Source organism: Podarcis raffonei, chromosome 1 (genome assembly GCF_027172205.1).
Source record: "Podarcis raffonei isolate rPodRaf1 chromosome 1, rPodRaf1.pri, whole genome shotgun sequence".
Taxonomy (NCBI): domain Eukaryota; kingdom Metazoa; phylum Chordata; class Lepidosauria; order Squamata; family Lacertidae; genus Podarcis; species Podarcis raffonei.
Window position 1 is genome coordinate 24,353,291 of NC_070602.1, and position 23,528 is coordinate 24,376,818.

The following is a 23,528-nucleotide window of genomic DNA, read 5'->3' on the forward strand; positions in this document are numbered from 1 at the left end:
CCTACCAATTGCGTCACCAAATTTTGCATTCTTGGAGATGGGAGCTTTAACAGAGCGTGATCTGGCAGGGATCAAAGACAAGGAGCATTAATGAAACTCATCCCAGTTCTAGCAATCTGGGAATGACTAACTTTATGCCCAAGGTTTCAAAGCATACTTTTCACCACCTTCTATTATTTACAATCTATGTACACAATATGCATAAGTGCTTGCACAACGAAACTCATTGAAACTGAATTCTTCTGAGAATATTATTTAATTAAATTTGTATACCGCCCTTCACCTGTAGATCTCAGGGCAGTTCATAGCATTGAAGGACAGTTTCCTGTCCTTTCCTACACTCACCTGTGACACCTCCCCCCCCCAAAAAAAATCCTGGGTTGAGGGGGGATGCCGGTAGGAAGAAGAGATGAGAAGCATCTCTTTAACATGTCTTAGGGTACCACTCTATGGGCAATTCCCTGTCATACCATTCCCTTCTGGCCCTCCAGGAAGGCATTTTGGAGCGTACAGCAAGGGCAAGAAGGGGACATGAATCTTTCCTTCCATTCACTTCCTTAGGTTCACTGATCCCCAAGCTAAAGTCTGTAAATGTGCCTGTCTGTCTGGGGCAGAAACCTATAGACTTGCAGGCATGATGATTCTCCATTCTGATCTTTCTTTTGCAGCCACTGGACATCCCAAGAATGCTGGATATGTTAAGACAGCAAAGGATGATGATGGTGCAGACCTTGTGCCAATACACGTTTGTCTACGGAGTCCTCATCCAATTCCTTAAGAGTTCGAGGCTTATATAAACCTTCCTTACTCCGCTTCCTAAGTCTCGCTGTTTGCAAGAGTTTACAAAAGCAGTTTTGCCTTCCGCCGGGGCAACCTTTCTGGCTTGGTTTGAAGATGCTGAGTGCAAGTCCAGTGACTTCACTGGTTTCTGCAGAGCAAGACTTTGGGGTGGATGGATTTTCTTCTTCGTGTGCAGTTGGAACAAGAAAGGAATGAGTGTGTGTGTGTGTGTGTGTGTGTGTTTAAATAATGTACTGATATGCAGTGCTTTTCGTGTACTTCTGACACTGTGTGACTGTAGGCAAAATAAGTGTGGATCCTACCAAGACATCACCATTTTGAAAACCAAGGGTGGATGATTTTTAATTCTTTTTTTTAAAGCCCGCTTTTAGAATGAAGAGAGGAAAAACCCTGAAACTATATTAATGTATATGTTTAGATACATCATGTGGGAAATACATGTGCCCTGCAAACTGAGAGCAGTAAGCTATGTATACTCAGAACAGACCCATTGAAATCAGTCTGTTATTTCTGTGAGTTTTCTCTGGGTATGACTACATTGGCTACCACCCTGAAGTTACAAACTGCATCACTGTGCTTTGAATTTTGTATTTAAATCAGTGCTTATATATATATATATATATATATATATATATATATATATTATATATATATATATATATTTTAAGACGCTCATGAAATGTACAGATTTCATACTGGAACCAGCATTTGCAAGAAGATGGCACTTAAAAGCAGTTACTTTTTTGTACTTAACTTTTTCTTTTGTATTATTCTAAAAACTCCCAATAGCGCAATATTTCAGAGTATATAATATGTAAGGGGAAAAGAAGGGGTTTGAGTCCGCTGGTTTATAATGTGCAGAGGGAAGTGGGAAGAAATGGGAAGTGACAATGACACGTAGAGTTTGAAGTGTCATAAAATGAGCAAGAACAGTGTCTGTTTTGAAAGAATGCTAGGTTTAAAAAACGAAGAAGTAAGGAGGAATGGTTACAGCTGGCACTTTTTTTTTGTTTTAAAGCTAAGAAAAGGAGAATGCTTTTTTGCTTACAGTTCTAGGCCAAAAGGGGAGAAAAGGCATTGCCTTTTTGTGCTATGTAGCTCCCAGAAGCTCCAAAATTAATGAAGTATATACTCAGTATTATTCTTTTAAAAATATATGTATTGAAAACTGGTTGCTACTACTGGTTGAAATCAAGGTGGATGCAGGTGAAATTGAAGCACTCTCTTGGCTCTTATTTATCTAGGGAAACATACTAGTATGTTTTAAGTGGTTAACATGCCCATTACTAAGTCATTTTTACTTTTCGTTTTAGAAAAAGTTTTTAAAGATGGAGTCAGTGAGTGAGAGGAACATGTATGTGAGAGTGGGTTACTGGTTTACATGCTTCAGCAGAGAGGCTGCAGTATTAACCCTTCTAGTTTTATGTCCCCCTGTCAAGGAAATCAAAAAGTATCTTAGGTTCATAGTCTATGCTATGGCAGCCTGTTTCCTTTCCTTTCCTGGGTCACAGCCCTTCAGTGAGGTTGAAAGGAGATAGGAAGGAAGGAGTATGCCTTTTGATGGGTCTGCAATCACTTGCAGAACCAGAAACGGCAAATGTTCTAACTGGATGGCTATGGAAGGCATACAAAAGTAACAGGTTTCCCATAATTGCTTAAAATGGAGAGGTGCTCATTCTCTCTACAGGCACTTACACCGTAAACTTATTTTATTAAGTAAATAAGCTGTTTCAAAGCACCTCTGGCTGTGCTTTTGGGATTGTGTTGAGCTCTTTAGTCAGGAATTAAATTGATCCATGTGTGAGGTACATGCCTCTAGGTATTATTTTTCTTCTCTTGAATTTTGACCGCGCCTGTCCTTGCTGTGTACAACCCCCAGTGAGATGAGGTTAAACTACTGTCCAAAGAGGTTTATGGCAAACCTTGAAGAATCTCATTAGGTCTCGTGTCATGTTTTAGAGCTGCCCTAAGAGCATTGGGCTGAAAACTTTGGCTGCTTTCGATATCACTGATGCTAATTTACACTGTGTAGACTCAGTTATGTTGGTCATTTCTCTGTTTGAAGTCAGTCTGGATGAGCCAATTTTGCTGCCAGCCTTTAGCTGTTGACCACCAACGGCAGTTTCTGCAAGTTTTGAGTTTGTGGCATTTGGGCTGAATTCATTGACTCAGCGTTTTATTCATAGATTCTGGAAATGTAGCATTTTTTTCAAGAGAGCTTTCCCTCAAGCCGGGTCCCATATGTCAGCATTGAAAGGTGGGATGAGTTTAGGCAGGGAAAGCAGCACAGAGGGGTTTGGAACTGTTCTGAATGCACAATATGGCAGTCAGAAGGGCTGTCTTCTTACGTGGAGTCAAGAGACCATAGAGCAGGGCTGGATAACCGAGGGCCCTCCAAATGTTGAACTACAGCTCCCAAAGTCTCTGCCCATTGGCCAGACAGCTTGTGCTGTTGGGAACTGTAGTCCAGCACCATCTGGAGAGCCATCAATCTCACTATAAATATTTCAATATTTTGCTTTTAATTTTCTGATTGAGTTTCCTCTCTTGGTTGTATCGGATGTTCCCTGGAGATGTGGTTTGGCGCAATAGTTTCTGTATAATGGGGCTGAGACTCTGTTCATCTAGTTGCCTTACTTGCACAGCACAAGGAGGAAGGGAGGGCCCTGCTTTGGCTGGGTAACTAAGCATGCCCTCCGATATGTGCAGTTCAGAAACACCTTATGGTGCAATATTGCACTGTCTGCGCTAAGCACAACACAGAGTATCACAGAACTCTAGTCTCTTACCAATGGAGGCTCAAGTCTCTCCCTGCAGCAAGCCTATTGCCCCGCAAACCTTTGCTTAGATTGCGTGGCAAGTTGCTTTTGAAAACTGAGGAAACTTCAGAAGTGGTTTGGGATGGAAAAATAGGAGGTGCAAGGTAGGGGTGGGGAGTTTGAATATGTACAAGACTTTGGGATGGGAAAGGGAGTTGTCCAAGTATGTCTCTTACTTCAGTTTCCTTGGTTTTCCTCTGTCTCTGTACAGTCAAACGTTTTGGGAAGGGCAGAAATGCAAGCTGTAATGGTGAATGTTTTCGAACTCCGGCAAGAGCAAAGAGCATTCTTGCTGCGAATGGACAAGGGGGGTTGTTTCTTCCTCACTTATCCTGAACTGGCCTTTTCGATTATTCTGATTTCCTTGAAGCTGCATTTCGTATCTCAAAATGCTGAATCAGTGAACTTGAATCAAAGTGGTTTGTTTGTTTGTTTATTTGTTTGTTTGTTTTGGTATGTGTAGCCAAAACGTACGTTGACATGATGCTGTCTTGTGAAGTGAAGAATGTGCCACAATTTCCCACCCCCAAAAAGACCTGTAGTGTTTGACCCAGTTACTACAGATTAAGCAAGACATAGAAAACTGGCATGTGTGAAAGAGAGATAGAGATCTGCAGCTGCTTTAGTCACGCTAAACTCCCTCTTGAAACGGCTTGAAAAGAAAATCTTCTAAATGAATAAAGGGAAGTTGCATGCCATCTTATTTCACTGGAATGTCCCAATATGCGTCGAGAGTGTTTGAAACAATCTAAACGGAACCTTAAGGAAGATTCTGGAAGGAAAATGACCAGTCAGGTGATCTAACCCATTTTCTTACTAAAGGTAAGATAACTTTTGTCAAAACAGGTATGTGAGGTCCCTTTTCTTGAACGGCTCTTCGACCCAAAACTTAACTTTGCTGCTGGCTTAATCTAGGTAGGATGTGAGTCTGTGTTCATTTGCTCCTACTGTGGAATTGCCCTCCCCCCCCAAAAAAAAATCAAATTCTCAGCTGCTCCTGTCATGTTTCTATGTAGGGGCTACATGGGTAAGGCAAATGATGCTGTTTGTTCCCACACCAGTATTGTGCTTGCTGTGGGAAGGAACCATGTCTTGTGCATGATCCTTCCATGTTGCTGGACTCTCAGTTCGCAACATTTCCAGCTAACATGGCCATTGGTCAAGGATGATGGGAGTTTCAGTCTACCAGCATCATTAAAGGCACTCCTGATCTGCACGATTCCACCATAGTGGGGAGACGTGAGACTGGACCACATAGAAGCACTTCCCATGCCATTCTGGAAATGTGTGAATCTGTCTAGGGCTAGAAGCTTGTCGGGGAGCGGGGTTGACCTTGCAAGGTTTCCTGAGATTGGGAGACTTCAACATCTCATTGGCCTTAATTGGGTGTTCAGATATAATTGTATGTGAGTGAAAGATGCTGGATTTTGGGCTTTGTTTCCACTTCTTGTTTTTTTGTGCCAGTATACAGGGATTTATAAATTTCTTTCCTTTAACAGTAGCACATGTCTCCTACTCAAGTATTATTTTTCTAGCATCAAGCTAAAGGTTTTTGTTTGTTTTTTAAGTTTGCTCTGCTTTGTGTCTCTCTCAATCAGTACTGTAAAAAATGTAAAATTTCTTCAGCTTTAAACCTTGTACAATTGAAATGGGGTTTGTAAAACAATGTACAAATTGTATTTGATAGACAGAAAGGCTTGTTTTTCTTTGATATGTAATATATGTGAAATGAATTATATCATAGTCTATTTTTGCCATGGAAATAAATATTTGAAGCGCTTACATACCAGTTTTGTTTTATTGCTGCATGAAATGTTTTAAGAGGAAGCATCTTTTAAGTGTGGTCCAAATGGTTTCGTAACCCGAAAGCTGATGCCAGAAATGGATTGGTGTTTATTGCACTTGCTTACTGCTGTATTATATTTTATCCAGACAATCCAGTGAAGGGAACAAAGGATCCCAAAGCAAGGCTCTCCTACAGTTGGCAAAGGCCGAAGGAAACTAGCTAGTGGGAGGTTTAATATGGAGCTTTGGATCACTGACCCGCTCTATCAAGAGTAGGGAAGCTCAGGCTCATGGTCCAGATGTGGCCCTCTAAGCCTCTCTTGCAGGCCCTCGAGACTCTCCTTAGACATACCACTGAGTTCTTTTTCCTGTCTGGAATGTGTTGTTGAATTCTTAAAATGCACCCCGGGATGGTACATAGAGGGGTGGGTAGGTGTGTAATAATAGTAATAATAATAATTTCTATTCATACCCCGCCCATCTGGCTGGGTTTCCCCGGCCACTCTGGGCATCTACCGATGTTTGATAACATTAAAAACTTCCCTAAATAGGGCTGCCTTCAGATGCCTTCTGAAGGATAGTTGTTTATTTCCTTGACATCTGATGGGAGGGCGTTCCACAGGGCGGGCACCACCACCGAGAAGGCCCTCTGCCTGGTTCCCTGTAACCTCACTTCTCGCAGAGGTGGACCTCAGTGTCCAGGCTGAACGATGGGATTAGAGACACTCCTTCAGGTACACTGGGCCGAGGCCGTTTAGGGCAGGCATAGGCAAACTTGGCCCTCCAGATGTTTTGGGACTACAATTCCCATCATCCCTGACCACTGGTCCTGCTAGCTAGGGATGATGGGAATTGTAGTCCCAAAACATCTAAAGGGCTGAGTTTGCCTATGCCTGGTTTAGGGCTTTAAAGGTCAGCACCAAACACTTTGAATTGTGCTTGGAAACATACTGGGAGCCAATGTAAGTATTTCAGGATCGGTGTTACATGGTCTCTGCTAGCTTACAATACAAAGTTAAAATGCACATTCATGCCTCCAGCCATTTTTGCCTCTGCCCCACCTGCTGCTGACATGTGGTTTCAGTGGGTGGCCTCTGTTGCCAAACCCTTACTTTCATTTCTTAGAACTGTAGAGTTGGAAGGGAGGCCAGGGGTCATCTTGTCCAACCCCCTGCAATGCATTTGTTCCTCACTTGAGCAGAACGTCCGCCATATTGTTTCTGATGTCTCTTAATAACAATTAAATGTTATTTTCACTGACTGCTGCGTGCCTGGTTTGGAGGAGATATTTGCTAGTAACTGAAAACAACAACATCCTTGTTTGAACCTGAACTCAGATCTCATGCTTCAAATACAGTTTGGCCCTTAGTAGCACTACTGGAAAAAAGAACCCAAACCCACTCCACTACTAATTCAATTTCTGACTAATTCCATTTCCAGAATTATTTGCCTGTGAGTGGCAGACAAACACCCAAATATAAACCAAACATCTGTCACCCTAGACATAGCAACTTGGTATTATTTACAGTGCTGCATATTTCCAGGACTTAAGGTATCTTGTGCTTAATGAACAAAGCATCTGGGAAGAATTTTGGAGGACTCACTGAACAGCTTGCTACTGTCTGACATTATTTTTGTGTGACTCAACAAGATTATTATTAGCAGTGGTAAAGTGGGTGCCATGTGCCTTATTTAAATTTAGAGCGCCATTTTCTTTCTTTCCGAGAATGCCGCTGTGCTCATCTGTCCAGTAAAGGAAAACAAAAACTTTTTCACTGTGATTTAAAGTTCTTAAAAGGAAAGCATTTGTCAAGTCCAGCTCATGTTTCTAAATGATCTGATGCAGCCCAAAATACCATATTTTAATTATTCTGTTTCGTTTACTTCTATTTAATGAAATCTATGTTTGACTTCCTTTATTTATTAGTCAGTGTATGACTAAAGGACTATTTTAGAATGGAAGGGAGGGAATCAGCACTCATACTCACATCTCCAGCTATGTAGTCCAATCTCCAATGGACGCAGAAGTATTTATGAACACAAATGACAGTACTAATAAAGGCAAACACAGAAAACACAGCTGTATGTAAAGCAAACCTAAAAAAACTAGGGCCAAAGTGGTTTTATTGGGTGTTATATTGGGGTGGATGAAGTGATTATTGCTTATATATATATAGTGTACAGATGAAGAATTGGAAGTTCTTTAGTTTCAGAACTATGTATTCTCTTTTAAGCTCTTTTCCACCTCTCTCGCTTTCTCTATGTTTTTATCTTATCCAGATTAATGTTGACTAAAAGCGATATTTGATATTAAGTTTTGTATTTCTCTTTACAAACTCTAAGAAAATTTATTTTTTTAAAAAGTGGGACCAAATTTTTTTGGGGGGGGGCTGTATGAAAAGTGATACTGCCTAAGCAACTAAGACACAGATAACAATTTTTAATCTTTTAGAGTAAGAAAGGGAAGGGTACTGTGAGGGATACATATAAATGCAAGCTGAACAAATGCCACCAAACTCTTGCTGATATTCGGAGACTAATGAAATGGCTAATTTCCCCCTTACCTCTATTATGACTTTGCATGCATCAGAAGAAAAAGGAATCAGAATTGCATGCAGGCACTGAAGAACCTCGCCCTCTTGACTTTCTCTTCTAAACAGATGGCCTTGATCCAGCTCTAGGTACCCTCAACTAGTTGTGCATGCTTATTTGCAGCTCTGGATAGAGATGAGAAGGCCTAGCAAAACTAGCCCCATTACCCCCTCTCAATGCTATGAATGCCCCACATGTTCTGTGACTACAAAGCTCTTAGTGGCAGCCTCAAGTCAGAGCTGGAATACTTCGTGATAGGTATGAAAATTTCTGCTGTAGAAAATATACATCAGACCCTGGGCTGGTTGGAGCTGGGATCAATCTGGAAGCATATTGCACATATCTGCATTAGCGGTATGTTTATGCTCTTGTCACATGCACAGCAGTGATATGTCCTGTTGCTGCCTGAAAGGATAGGTCCCACCAAAAGATGGGCAGCACTTGTCATCATGGTCATCACCTGCTGTCAGGTGGAATGCTGGGACACAGCCCCTACAATCAGCTGATCCATGCTTTCAGAGCTGACGGTACCACACATCTGTTTGGGCACTGCATTGCAGCCACCGAAATAAACGCAACAACCCTGGTTCAGAAAACTCTGCACTGGAATGCATACAGCCATAAGAAATCACTGAGCCAGGGCATATGTGTTAAAACAAATGGCTACATAGCGTAGGCACATCAATTCAAAGACTGTATTTTACCGTTGCAAATGTTATATCCATTTATTATAAATAAATCTTATAAATAAATCACACCTGCCTTTAAAATATATAGAAAAGTTCTACATTCAAGGGTTTTCAGCAGATAATCTCATTGTGTTACATTACATGTCAGCTGCCCACTACTGTGTGTGTGAGAGGACTCAGTTCGCTACAGCCTGATTCGTAAAATACTCGGACCCTTTTTTTTACGAGTGCATCCAAAAGAGAAGGTTTTTAAAGGGGGGGGGGATCATTTGCTATCGTTTTATTTCATTTGCAAAGTTCAGATATCTGCACTGCTGGCTGGCTTGGTGCTTTGCTGCTAGTTCTACTGCGCGTTGTCGGTGGAGATGGGGAGGGATTCTGCAAAGCTTTCTTTGAGCTCGTCGACTTCCCTCAAAGAGTCGCTCGTTTCAAAGTCAGCGTCGCAGGTGGTTGAGCTGAGCGCCGGCGGCAACGTGCACGAGGTATCTGCAGTTTCATCGGTGACCACAAAGGAGGAAGGATCCAGCCCCACGCTCACTGGTTCGCTCAGATTTGGGGAAAAGCCAGCCTTGCCCTCCGCCTTCTCAGAGTCATCGCTGCGTACAGGAGATACAGAGGGATCGTTTCCATTTAAATCCACCGCTTTTAGCAGCACCTCGCATTTTGCTGGCTTGTTTTGTCTTTGCGCTTTGCTGCGATGTTGGCGGTGCTCAGCTGGCTCAGGCCTGTGCAGACCAAACATGTCCAAGCCTCCCGCCGGCTTTTCCTCCTTGCTGCAGCCCAAGTCTACTTTCAGAATCTCCAGCAGGTGGCGCATTTTGGTCTAAGATTTCAAGGAGGAAATAATACGAGAGTTCGGAAAAACAATTTTAGATTTATTTATTTTTAAATATATATATATATATATATGGTACAATGGTTTTGTTTTTAACTATCAGAAAGATAATCAAATAGGTCATTTTCAACCCAGGCTTTTCTAGGTAATTGAAACTGAAATATATATTTTAAAAACCTGCTTATTCCGTGTTCTAATGCATTCGCTTCAAAGTGCGATTATCATCTTCCAAAGCATCTACTCTATTCCAAACTTTAAAATGGTAAGCGTAATGCTGGTGGTCAACAAAAGAATTCCAAAGACTCTCTCAAATCTAAAAAAATGTAGTATAAACACTGACAACTGGGAAACACTGGCCTGCAAGCGCTCCAGTTGGAGAACAGCCTTTACCAAAGGTGTCATGAGCTTTGATGACTCAGGACGAAAGGGAGAAACGTGCTAAGAGGAAGGCATGTTTGGCAAACCCTCACCGTGATCATCAACTCCCTGGAAACCTATGTCCCCACTGTGGAAGGATGTGTGGATCCAGAATTGGCCTCCACAGGCACTTACAGACTCACTGTTAAAACCGTGTTTATGGAAGATAATCTTACTCGGCTACGAGTGATCGCCAAAGAAAGAAGAAGATAACGCATCCAAGAATGAACAGTTCAGTACAAATTCTTAAATGGGTCTATATAACATGTATATGAAATAAGGAACAAACAGATTCACAGAGCCAAGTGCTTAAATCAGTCAGTAGCTGTCTATGCATTTAATGCAAAGCAAAAAACTATGGTTTAGTTAGTAAGTCATGCTTGTTCACAAATGCTTTGCTCAAGTGGGTAAATAAACTACAAACCTAACCTGTTTGTCTTGGCATAATAACTCACAATTGCCATCCAGCCTTAAGCCACGGTTTGTTGCTGACTTAGCAATAAAGGTTTGTTAGGGCAAAATAATCTCAGGCTGGGTCGTCGTGCTCTTTGTGGTTTGTTTGCCTGGTCATTCCCAGGGAAGAGCAAAGTAGGTGTACTCAGTGAACAGGATAACAACAGCATTTGCGTTAATCTTATGTGGCCTTATCAAATGGCCTTGTATACACAGGACATACCTCATCCAGGTGGTTCTTATTTTGTTCTATGTGACGCTCAAATAACCTTTCCAGAGCCCTTTTTAAAAAAAGAAGAAACATTTTGCAATAAAGGTGCTGGTCATTTTTCAGAAGGAAACCATTTTTAAAAATTGCTAAAGGTGTCTAAACAACAACATTTACAAGTGTTTTCTAGAAAGAAGCAAAAGAAGCAGCAGCAGCTAAGATTCTCTTATTTATTCTTTGCCAGGAATATTTCTCAATAAAATAAAACGCTATTAAGCAAAAGTTTAAAAAGTTATTAACAAAGTCAATAATTGACTCGGTCACTTGCACCAGCAGAACTTGCACTTCTACAAGTGCCCTGCAGTTTCTATACTGCATTCATCAGGAGTCAGGCCTTAGGGTGGCAGAAAATGTCCTTTGGAACTCCCTGCCTATTGACATTAGGCATGTGCCATGTATTCTTTCTGTCGCCTGCTTAAAATGCTTCTGTTTTGGGGGCAGGTGATTCAGATACACGACTCCTTACATGCTTAATTGTCCTTAACTGCTTTTAGATGTTTTTAACACCCTTTGAATGTTTGAATATGTTTTTATTCTAATTTTTTTAACTGCATTTTTATTGCAGATATCTTTACTGCCCAGGGCTCCTTTTGAAGGAAGGACAGGATATAAATGGCTAAAAAGAGAGAGGAAAGGGTCATGCCCAATTATTTCCCTTTGCTAAAAGAACACTCTTTGATCCAGTGGAGGCTGAAATGACTGAAAAGCAAGGGGCAAGCAATTATTGGTGATTCCTGGTTCCTTCTTCCTCCTTGGGAAGAGAATAGGCCGTTTTTCTGGATCCTTCTTATAGAACTGTTTTTGGTTTCCTCTTGTCTGTCAGATGCCTGACCAGACCTCTTCACTTCAGCTCCCAATCACTTATATAATGCTTTTCACAGCATCGCTGAAAAACTTTTTATATTTTTTTCAAAAAATTTAAAATAACCTCAAATATATCCAAACCTGTTGGAAAACAATCCGAGCTTAAGAATCTCATCTGTTATGTCCTGGATGAAATTTAAATACAGAAGTTCTTCTTCTCTGCAGAGGAAAAAAGAAAGCTGGTATCTCTCTCTGAAGTAGTAGATTATATAGATGTAAATATAGCTATCGATAAAGTTAGGCTGGAGATCATTAGAAGCAAATGACGTCCAATACATGCAGGTCCTGCCTGCTCACTATGTAAAAACTATGCCCAAACCTCCCTATAAACCCTGCAAAGGAATCAGATATCCAAACAGCTGTATCAGACAAATCAGAGAGCAGGAGAGATCAGGCAAATCAGTTTCCCCTTTATCTCTTTGCTGGTTGGCTGCAGCCATTTCAGAAAGAAACTTGGGGGGGGGGGGAGAGAGAGATTGGAGAAATCACGGATTAGAAATGTTCCCATGGGAATCAATGGAAATTGTGGAATTGTTATGTGAACATTTGCTTAACAAATTACCTGCATGTAGTTTCAAAATGCAGCCATATAAAGCTATCAAGGTTGAAATGAGTAATTGGAACCTGATAAGCTGCTGGGGTTAGATGGGTAATACTCAACCAAGTTTTAGGGAATGAAATTAATGAACATGACTAAATTGGGCCCGTTAATTTCAGTGGGTCTGCTCTACATCAGTTGAATACCACCCTCTGCTTCCATAATGAGCTGCAATCCTAACCCACTTTACCTGGGTCTAGCTCTCATTTAATTCAACAGGCCTTGTCAGACATGAGTAGAAGTGTGCTGTAAATGGGTTAGATTAATGAACTTCTTGAATGACAAAAGATGCACCAATTAATTGGGCAGCAGATTTTTTTAAGAAGTTCTTTAATAAAAGTACTAAACTGTAAAAAAAAAACACCCTAAAGATGGCAAGCTGTATTGTAAAAGAGGCGTTCTGCTTTTTCCCTCACGTAAGAGGGAATGTCTATTCTGAGATGGCGCCTATTCTAAGACACACTCTCATCACCTAAAAACAAGGAATGTTCTTTTTTTATTATTTGCTTTCACATTTGAATTCTTTTTATGGCTTCAGAACATTCCCCCCCCCCATACACAAATGTGAATCAATTAATCAACAAAAATGTGTATGATTAATTGGGCCAGATTTCTGTTATCAGGCACCTGCCTTCGTTCTTAACCCTGCCTCCTCACAGATTAGATCACAACAGGAGCCACTCTTCTAAACCTTCTGTACTCAGGAGTTAACAGATTAACCTACTGGCAAATGGGAATGCTTTGCCTTCTGCAATTCCCCACACATTAGAAGCAGGTAACCTCAAGGCTGTTCTCTCCCTTGTTCCCACTCAGTCTTCTCTTATAATGTTATTATATCTCCTCCCCCCCACCCTTTAACAAACGTGTTTAATAAAACAAGACAAAACATTTCAAGTCACAGGAATGTAATTTAATTGCTCAGATGTCTAAATAGTAAGCAAACAGATGCAAACGAACGTCGGGGAGACGCAAACACTTAATAGAAGTAATCAACCATCAGTATGCAAATCTGTTGATAGGGGCTGCTAAATTTCCTTCCATAAACAGAAATGGCATCTCTAAAGGAGTTGTTGCCTGAGTGAAGGGTGCTGAGCATCGTGAACACCTTGAATGGCTTTGGCACAGGCTCCTTTGGACCCACCGTAAATCATATAGAGGTTGGAAAGTTTCCAGCTACTTGGCATTCTAATCAGACCCCACGTTGATGCTTATAATACTACATTCCTGCAGTGCCTTCCAAGGAGTACTAGAACGCCTTTCAATATTGTGTCTTGCAGACCAGATGTCTTTGAAAGACAGAAAGAGAATGCAAATGGCCTCCCCGAAATCAGTGGCAAAGCTGGGATAGGGGAGACGTCTTAACACCATTTCCCTGGCTCGGCCCAAAGCTTTGTTTGGGCAGGGAAAGAATCAGACAGTTTTTCCATCTTGGGTTCCCAGATTCAGCTGGACTACAAACCCCATTATCCCTAGCCCAATGAGCATGGGATGATGGGAGTTGTAGTGCAACATCTGGGGACCCTAGGTTGGAGAAAGCTGCTTTATCCTGTGGTGGCATGCCTTTCTTTATGGTGAAGGAGTGGGCATACCATCGCATCTCCACCATGAAGCAGACGATGCTGTGTGAGCTGGGTGCTCCACACCAATGCCTAATTATGCTGTGATGTTCGTTGTTCTTATTTCTCAAAGAAAGGGAGGTGTGTGAGCCTGTGTTAAAAGTACACAATTCTCTTATGCAACAAAGTGCTGGCATGCAGAGCTGAATGTTCACTCCCACTCCTTTCCCCTCATGTGTACAGAGCTTAGATTCAAGTGTCTGAGTATTTTTCCCACCATCTCGCACAGCATCTTACTGTTAGGGTTAGTGTGATTAGTATAAATCACATGAGATGTCTGAGAAGAGTGTGGGAACGGAAGACTGTCTTATCTCTTCCGTCTGAGAGTGTTATTGGACTATACTTTCGCTTTTGCTGTATGCTTTCTGTTTTTTGCCAGAGTTCGGAGAACACAGACGGGATTATGGATTCTCTGTATATATTGTGAATCAAATGTAGTTTAGATCTATGGATGTTTCTATCTTCTTGCTGAAGACTTGTGTGCACTTTTCATAAGAGAAGTGTGGCAGATGGGCACTCTGGAGTGAAGGGACATACCATTCCAGAGACGTGCCTACCAGGAGACGCTCGGAGGTACTGGGGGTCTGCCGTCCCCCCAGGAGCGTTTTCCACGAAGAGGATGGTTTGATGATCCAGTGCCCTCTGCTACTCTGGAGTAACGACAGCGAGTCTTCATTCCAGGGGTGCCTATAGTGTCGAGGCTGCATTCCTGCCAGAGAAGAGTGAAGTTGGCTGTGTGCTGCGGGACTGTGTGAGTACCCTTTGATTTATGAGGGCAATAAACCTCAGAGAGATAAGCAAGCCTTAATTGCCGGGAGTTTGCCTGAGCTTGCTGGAGACTGTTTGCTGCTGTAGAAATTGTTGTGGGACCTTTTGGCTGCAAGTAAAAGGCCAAAATGGATTCCAAGCAAGGAGTCGGATTGCGGTCGTGTCCGCCATTATCGGACGACAATTATGCTGCGTGGTCACAGAAAATGGAGGCCGTTCTTGTAAGGCAGCGGCTGTTCCATGTGATTGAAGACTCCATCCCACTGCAGCCGGATAGAGTATGGCGTGACCAGAACACGCAGGCGAAAGCACTGATCACCCTGTCTGTGTCTGATGATCAGTTGATTCATATCCAGGATTTAGCCACCGCACAAGAGATGTGGCAGGCTTTACGAGATGTTCATCTCAAAGCAGGGAGTGCTTTCTTGCTTTTCCAACGGCTTTTTAATTTGAAGTTGAAAGCTGGAGATTGCCTCCAAAAGCATCTCACGCAGTTGAAGTATCTGCGTGGTCAGCTGATGCAGAGGAACTTTGATCTTTCGGAACCTGTTTTCTGTCTCTTGATTATCCACAGCCTAGATGGGAGGTACGCGACTGTTGTGTCACAGCTTGTAGCTCTGCCAGTTGCAGACCTCACCGTGACGAGGATTTGTTCTATGCTGCTGTCAGAGGCTGATAGACAAGCAGCGTTTGTGGCAAGTGAGGGGGAGAATGGAGCTTCGAAAGCCCCCTCTCTGGTTGCTCAAAGGGAGGAGGGAGCGGTTGCTCTTAAGGCCATATGGTGTTACAAGTGTGGGGCCATCGGACACCTTCAACGCAATTGCAGGAAGGGCCAAAAGCCCAAAGAAGCGACAAGGAGCTCTGGAATGGGAGGAGCCGGTGGCAGAGAGCGTGCTAAGCCCCGTCCTACACAAGCACTTCCTTTGGTTATACCAGACACCTCATCGTCCACACAGAATGCCTTTGTAGTGCACACAAGAGCCACAATCCACATGTCTGGGCAGAAAGGTTTGTTCACAACCTTCAAGGAGTTGCGGAATACCGTCAAGCAAGCGGACAGTCAATCTTTGAGAGCTACAGGGATTGGAACTGTGTATTTGGAGAGCATCCAAACCACGATTAACAATGTCCATTATGTTCCAGGACTGTCTTGCAATTTGTTGAGTGTGTCTCAACTTACTGAGCAAGGCTTTAGTGTTTCTTTCAACAGGGAGAGATGCGTGATCGCCAGAGATGGAAGAGATCTCCTGTATGCCTACCAAGAAGATGGACTTTATTTACTTTCTTTTGACAGTAATGACTGTAAGAAATGTGATGATGCATTTTGTGTTACAGGTACAAAGCCAAAAGGCAAGAAGCCTGGTAAGGTAGTCACGAGAGCTTTCCAGTGAGTGTATGCTGACATGACTGGTCCTCTATCACCTTCTAGAGGCAAAGCCAAGTATTACCTGATTACGGTTGATTGTTTTTCTCAGTATTCATGGATCTATATGCTAGAAAAACAACGTCAGGCTTTAACAAAGTTCAGAGAATTTTGTGATAGGGTGCAATTTGTTCATGATGCGAAAATTGAATGTCTTTTCACTGGTGAAAAGTAGGTTTTTGTTTCACAGGAATTAGAACATTTCCTAGGTGAACAAGATTGCCACCCAGGAGTTTTCACGGAACAATGATGTGTGTGTGAAGGTGAACACAGAGTTACAAAAGGGCATGAAAGCACAACTGCTAAGTGCAGGTTTGCCACAAGAGTTTTGGGCTGAATTGCTGAATGTTTTTGTTTATACTCGGAATAGAAAATATGCCAAAGATGTAAAAGGTACACCCTATGAGAAACTGTTCCAGAGAGAACCTTTTGTCAAACACCTTAGAGTTTGGGGGACTGACATTTGGGTGGAGAAACCGCAGAGTACACGTGGTACACATGGCAATTTTATGGGTTATGAGAAAGTACAATACAGAGTTTTATTGCCTGACACTGATACAGTGATTCTCACTAGGGAAGTAGAACACACTGCTAGAAAGGAGAAAGATATTCTCCACAGTTATCCCATTTTTGCCACTTCAGATGTAGAGTTTGACATTGATATTGATAGTGACAGTGAAAGCACCACTGAGAGTTCTGATACAGGTGACACAGTTATTGCTAGAAGTACACGTATATTGTCCAGACCATTGTTAGAGTCTGAACTGGAAGAAGAGAAGCCACTGTTCACTGTAGGTCGTTCTCCCAAAGAGGAGACGGTCAGTAAGAAAGACCTGCCCCTGATACACAGATCAGATAGAGCTACGAAGGGTAAACCACCCAACAGGTATGCTCAGGAATTTGCCCACACAGCTGTTGGAAATATAGCTGTGGCTTGCATTTCAGACCAGGTTACAGAACCTGAGATCTTGAATGGAGTACAGGGTTTGTCCTCAAAGGGCAAGAAACCACGTCTGAAGGTTGCAAGAGTCAACACCTTTTCCTCAGACCAAGGAAAAGCTAGAGCTCTAATCCCATGGAAGAAAGGAAATCAGAGGTGTGAACTGGTCAGTCCAATTGCAGGGAGTTCCAAAGGTGGAACTGGTACAATAGATGTATACTATGTGTATGACAACTGTTTGTTTAAGTCACTTAATGCTGCCCTTGCTTATGCAGCATCGATTACCTAAAACGGCATCTTACTGTTAGGATTTTACGTAACCGATGCTGGTTAATGTGATTAGTATAAATCACATGAGATGTCTGAGAAGAGTGTGGGAATGGAAGACTGTCTTATCTCTTCCGTCTAAGAATGTTATTGGACTGTACTTTCACTTTTGCTGTATGCTTTCTGTTTTCTGCCAGAGTTTGGAAAACACAGACGGGATTATGGATTCTCTGTATATACTGTGAATAAAACATAGTTTAGATCTACAGATTTCTCTATCTTCTTGCTGTGTGATGCCAGAAGACTTGTGTGCACTTTTCATAAGAGAAGTGTCACAGATGGGCACTGTGGACATGCCATTCCAGAGATGTGCCTACCGGGAGATGCTCAGAGGTACTGGGGGTCTGCCGTCCCCCCAAGAGCATTTTCCACACTTACGTGTGTTTTTCTGACTGTGTGTGATGCATCTTTGCTCCTAAAAAGCACGGGAGGGAATAAGGAGGACAGGGTTTCTTTTAATTTTTATTCATAGCAGTGGTAAAGGTAAAGGGACCCCTGACCATTAGATCCAGTCGTGGCCGACTCTGGGGTTGCGGCGCTCATCTCACTTTATTGGCCGAGGGAGCTGGCATACAGCTTCCGGGTCATGTGGCCAGCATGACTAAGCCACTTCTGGTGAACCAGAGCAGCGCACGGAAACGCCGTTTACCTTCCCACCGGAGCAGTACCTATTTATCTACTTGTACTTTGACATGCTTTCGAACTGCTAGGTTGGCAGGAGCAGGGACCAAGAAATGGGAGCTCACCCCGTCCCAGGGATTCGAACCACCGACCTTCTGATCAGCAACTCCTAGGCTCTGTGGTTTAACCCACAGCGTCACCCATGTCCCATAGCAGTGGTAGACACTGTTTAAACCAATCAACCAGATAAGGAAGCATCATGTGCTGATCTGGTTACAATTGGTTCTCTCCCGACACTATGTGCCTCGTTTAGGCATCAAAGGTGGAGGGCAGAAGAGGAGAAAAAGGAAAGAAAGAGCGCCTGGAACAAAGGAATGATTTGCCAATGAGAGGCTTTTGCCGCCATTGGGTTGATGGGATCTGGAGTCCAACTGCAGCTGGCAGGCCACAGACTCCTCTTCCCCGGCATAAAGGGATCAGCTCAGAAGGTGCTCCCTCATTACTGGTTCAGCTTTATTATTAACAATTCTGAACGTTCAGAATTTTCGCAATGCTGAAATGAAAACGGCACTTACTCAGCTTGGATCCTTTTCATCGTTGGGGACTGCGCAGAAGACGGTGACGTCACCCTGAGCCACAAGCGGGTGGGAGAGAGGGCAGCAGAAGTCAGACACTGAAGGCAACGCACTACCACAAAGCCATCATGCATTTATGCTCATATATACCTCAATTAATAGACTAAATGCGGAGGGGGAGGCTCCTATTGTCAGAGGGTGGGCTGATTACCATGTGTTTAGTGGAGAGGAACACATGTAAAGTGTTTCTGTCTAGCTGTTATTGCTTCACTAAATAAACTTGGGTATTTATGGTTTGGGAAGGATGTAGAATTTTGTCAGTGATTCCTAGCCCTCCTAACGTAACTACATTTCCCAGGATTCCGTGTGAAGAGGGGTATCACCATTAACCTGGTTTCAAAATGTAACATACACTTGTGGTGAAAATAAGGTTAAGCAATATTCTAGAGACTGGCTTCATTCTCTTGCATTCATTAAATTCTGGCAACTCTTTCTGAAATGACCTTCACATAAAACCATCTTTTAAAGAAGATGCCCAGGGATCTCTTATAAGCCAAGGAATGCCACGTCTGATGGGCCTCAAGTATGTGACCTGCATGCTATTTAGACTGAAAAATTTTTTAGCATGAGGAATTTATCCAATGAATGGCCCCGTTGGTGTGTTCTACATACTAATGCCTTCGTGATCACAACAAAAGGTAGTTTGAAAAATCACTTCTGACAATGCTGCTTTTCAGCTCAAGAAAAGTACATTGACTTTTATAAGCTTCTGAATTTACAATATCTCGTTTCCTAAAGGGAAATGCTCCTTAAGTAGGTCTTTGATTCAGTGATTTTACAGCATGCCTATCATAGAGCTCTCATGTTGCCGAATATGCCACCCACTAAATCTATTTTATTTCAGTGCTTTTGTCCTCGATGCAGACGGAGAGTGCACAGAATGCACAAATACCTGCTGCACCTTTTTATTTGGGGGGCCTCTGTGCCTCAGCGCAGGTGAGTCATCAAGAATATGAGTAGGCTTGAGTTTGGCTGTAAACTCAAGAGGTTTATCAGGAAAATCAAAACAAAACACAACTGAGCTGTATCTAACGATGCCATCTTCCATTTGTGGAAAATAACTTCAATTCTCCCCAAAATCAGTCATGGAGGCTCCTCCAACCTTCCGGAGTAGATTTGGGGGAATGTGGGGGGCGGGAATTATGCTTGCATTAGCAGGGCAGCTTTGTTGACTGGGTTGTATTCAATGTTACTCATACAGAAGCAGATCCATTAAAATGAATGGACACAACTAACTTATGTCCATCAATTCCAAAGGGTCTACACTTGAGTAGAACTTAGCTGGATACAGCCCAATGAGTGGTATCCAACTAAACTGTCACATCAGTGCATGAATTTGTCTTTCCCTTCTCTCCTTCCACGTGTGCCCTGCACCCTCTATACATTTGCTTTGGAGAGTTGGGGGAACCCCTAGAACAGATTGGGGGGGAGCTGCATTGCACAAGTGTGAATCCTTGTGCAGCTCAGTTTTGTGGGGTGTATGTTTGTGTGTCCGGGAGGGGCAGGACAAAAAGGTATCTCAGCTATGGTAAAAGCCAGTGAAAAGAACTGCGACTTTCTTTGAAGAAGGAATTTGGAGTTTTTAAATGGTATATCTGATGTCGCAGCCATATTGGTGCTGGAGCATAAGAACAGGCCAAAATTTGCCTCAAAGCCCTCAAGAGGCAGAGGTGTACAGGGGCTGGCTAATCTGGCAGGTCAGGTGTTTCCTCACTAGGCCCTTAACTCTGACTCTGTCTGGTGATATGAGAATCAGATCCTGAGAGGGGATATCTAGCAGCCACATGACACAGCTACTTCACATGCTCACTTTTTAATATGACTAAATGAAGATTATTTTACACACAAGCCCCATTTAAATTTATTCATATGTATTAATATTCATAGCCCTTCCACTCCCACCCCTTAGCCTGGTCTTGTTTGTTGTTATACTTTTTATTAAACATGAAGGCATCAAGTATTTGGGCCACATCCAAATGAACTTGAACCTCCTTTTCATCTTTTGTTACCAACAACTCACCCGAAATATTTCCTGGTGTACCACCCTGGGCCCAGAGTTACTTCCAATAACCATTTTGTTTTATCGCATTCTCTCCATTTATTGGTAGAGAGAGAGAGAGAGAGAGAGATGGTCTTGCTGTTAACAAAATTGCCCCCTCCTTTCAAAGACGCTTTCCCTCTTACTAGCTTTGCTGCTGAAATTTTGTTTGAAGGAATATGTAAATTTGTCTGCTAAGAAAGCATATATAATAGCCTTAATCTCAAAAAAGGCGCCTTTTCTGGATTTCACAGACATGGTCATAAGCCCAGCATCAGCAGAACGGCATGAATATTGAGTATGAATATTGTCACACCCAAATGCCATGTACCTTGGTGAGGAGAACTGGGGGAAAGACTTCATTTCATCAGCCTTATCATCTGCATTGTCATCCACCTACAACCCAGAGAAAGAATCTGCTTTATTGGTGCAAAAGAAATGAAAAGTGAGAGGAAGGAACTGTAGTCTGTTAACATCTGGAACCGAACCTGTCCCCTCCCCAACATGCATGTGCTCTGCAACCATACCAGGAACAACGCAATGCGCCTGGACTTTTCAGGTATGGGAAAGGGCCATACCTCAGCAGTAGAACATTTGCAAGCAGAAGCTCCAGGTTCAATCTCTGGCATTTCCAGGAAGAGCTAGGGAAGGACTCCCGTCTGAAACCACGGAGAGCCGCTGCCAGACAGCGTACACAATAGTGAGCTGAATAACCCAGACAGCTTATTATGAGAACATGAGGCCTGCCAGCGTTACAACAACAACAACAACAACAACAACAATAATAATAATTCATACCCCGACCATCTGGCTAGGTTTCCCCAGCCACTCTGGGTGGCTCCTAGCAGAATATTAAAAACACAATCAAACATTAGAAGCTTCCTTAAACTGGGCTGCCTCTTCTAAAAGTCAGGTAGTTGTTTATTTCCTTGACATCTGCTGTGAGGGTGTTCCACAGGGCAGGCGCCACTACCGAGAAGGCCCTCTGCCTGGTTCCCTGTAACTTTGCTTCTTGCACTGAGAGAACCGCCAGAAGGCTCTCGGAGCTGGACCTCAGTGTTCGGGCTGAACAATGGAGGTGGAGACGCTCCTTCAGGTATACGGGGCCGAGGTCGTTTAGGGCTTTAAAGGTTTTTATTTTAGTTTTTTAGTTTTATTGGATTGTGATTTGATATGTTAACTGGATGTTTTTTATTGGAAAATTAATAAATGCTCTAACGAAAAAAATGAAAAAAATAAATAGTGATCCATTTCAATGTTATTACCGCTTGGAAGGTTAAGATGTAAAATGGCTTGTTGACTGAAATACATTTAAATATATCACTTGAATTACCTCCTTTATCATCTTCTGAAAGTCAGCCATATTCCTTTTTTCTGACCCTTCAGATGCCACTTGAAAACTGCAAAATGTAATATGATATATTAGGCAGATCTTGAAGTTACCTTTACCGTTTTTATCTTCTTCTGTATGTCAGAACATCCAACTTCCAACAAACAAACAAAAACCTAATGGAAATTGTAATGCTTTTAGATACCTGGGACAATCTCAGCTATGCTCTTGCTTGTGTGATGAATGCACTGATGGGTGAAAAGTGCAAATCTATCTGCTTAGTTATCACTGCATTTTAGTATTGAAGGCAATTGCAACATAGATGTGGAAGCCGGATGATATTAATAGCTACCGTTGCTCAGCTAGGGCACATCCTCAGTCCTATGAATAACAAGCTACAGAATAGATCCTGACAGCATTCAGCAACCCCTCAGAACGGGAAGATTTGACAATATTAGATTGGGAGAACGTGTGCTTTGGCGAAGAGGGTGTTCACCATGTATCACACATATTTCTCAATAATTGGATATATTTCCTACAACACTGTTGCTGCTTATCTTCCATTATTTTGGGGGGAAATTAAAGAATTAAAATTACATGGAGGGTATGCAGTAGCAGTGCTTAGTGAATTTATTATTGATTGAAACAATTCCATGAATGTACGGTAACCCTTCACCGCAGAAGAAAACACATGCATACCAAATAATTTGATCATTGTCCAATACACTTACCGTACCCACAACGCCAAATCTAAGAAAGAGATTGAGGATCGAAACTTCGGGTTTTTTACCTTGCTTATATCAGTGTAAATCCAGGGGAATTTTGGTTTCAATCAATGAAATTAGGTTTGTATACCAATGTAAGTCATGGTGGTTCTCCAGTTACGATGTTGACCTTGAATCTTTAGAGAATTGAGTTCGACTGTTAAGTCACAAAGTGACCTTGGGCAGGTCACAGTATCCTAGTTTTAGTCTAACCAACTTATCTGTTGACATGATCAGACACTGCATATGGCAACCTCTCTTTTCAACTCTGGAACAGAGTACACCATTTGCTAATGCAATAATAATAATAATAATAATAAAAAATTTAAACCACAGCCACTCTGAGCAGCTTCGAACACACATAAAAGTATAAAAAAAACAAACATTAAAAACTTCCTGATACAGAGCTGCCTTCAGATGTCTTCTAAAACTTGTGTAGTTCATATATCGCAATGTGAATACATTTCAATATTCAGAGCTTTGGAACATTAAGTTTCTGTAATTATGTATTACTATTGAATTCCATGGCTTAGAGCCAGACTAACTTCCTGTTTGCTTCTGAGTCCAATTCATAGCTTAAAACGGAAGCCCTAAATAGGTTGGAACATGAGATTTGAAGGAGCATCTCTCCTGGCATCAGCCTGCCTTTTGTCTAAGCATCAGTGGATGAAAAGTGGGCCGAAAATAAATTTCAATAAGTACATTAAATCAGTTACAGTGGTGCCTCGCAAGACGAAATTAATTCGTTCCGCAACTTTTTTCTTCTTGCGAGTTTTTCGTCTTGCAAAGCACCGTTTCCCATAGGAATGCATTGAAAATCAATCAATGCGTTCCTATGGAAACCGCCTTCAGACCAGGTCCGGGGACAGTCTGTCCCCCGACCTCTTCTGAAGGCTGGGGGGGGGGACAAGGGCTTTTCTTCCCACCGCCAGCCTTCAGAAGGCT

The 23,528-nt window shown here is 42.3% G+C and overlaps 2 protein-coding genes across 14 annotated transcripts in view; one reads left to right on the top strand and one right to left on the bottom strand.

The window, feature by feature from the left end:
- The window catches only part of PTPN21 (protein tyrosine phosphatase non-receptor type 21), a 48,183-nt gene extending 46,764 nt beyond the window's left edge, over positions 1–1,419 (top strand). For all 6 annotated transcript variants that reach the window (XM_053377461.1, XM_053377468.1, XM_053377478.1 and 3 more), the window contains one exon: positions 669–1,419. In XM_053377461.1, coding sequence (XP_053233436.1) covers positions 669–797 — 129 coding nt within the window. In that variant the 3' untranslated portion in view covers positions 798–1,419. The remainder of the gene's footprint in view (positions 1–668) is intronic.
- A 7,532-nt stretch (positions 1,420–8,951) lies between these two features.
- SPATA7 (spermatogenesis associated 7) overlaps positions 8,952–23,528 on the bottom strand; it is a 51,797-nt gene continuing 37,220 nt past the window's right edge. For 7 of the 8 annotated variants that reach the window (XM_053377593.1, XM_053377573.1, XM_053377552.1 and 4 more), the window contains 6 exons: positions 21,823–21,889; positions 20,821–20,885; positions 18,392–18,445; positions 11,605–11,682; positions 10,615–10,672; positions 8,952–9,509 (listed from right to left, as the gene is read on the bottom strand). In XM_053377593.1, the coding sequence (XP_053233568.1) occupies positions 9,030–9,509; positions 10,615–10,672; positions 11,605–11,682; positions 18,392–18,445; positions 20,821–20,885; positions 21,823–21,889 (802 nt within the window). In that variant the 3' untranslated portion in view covers positions 8,952–9,029. The remainder of the gene's footprint in view (positions 9,510–10,614; positions 10,673–11,604; positions 11,683–18,391; positions 18,446–20,820; positions 20,886–21,822; positions 21,890–23,528) is intronic. The other variant, XM_053377584.1, reaches the window with a different exon arrangement.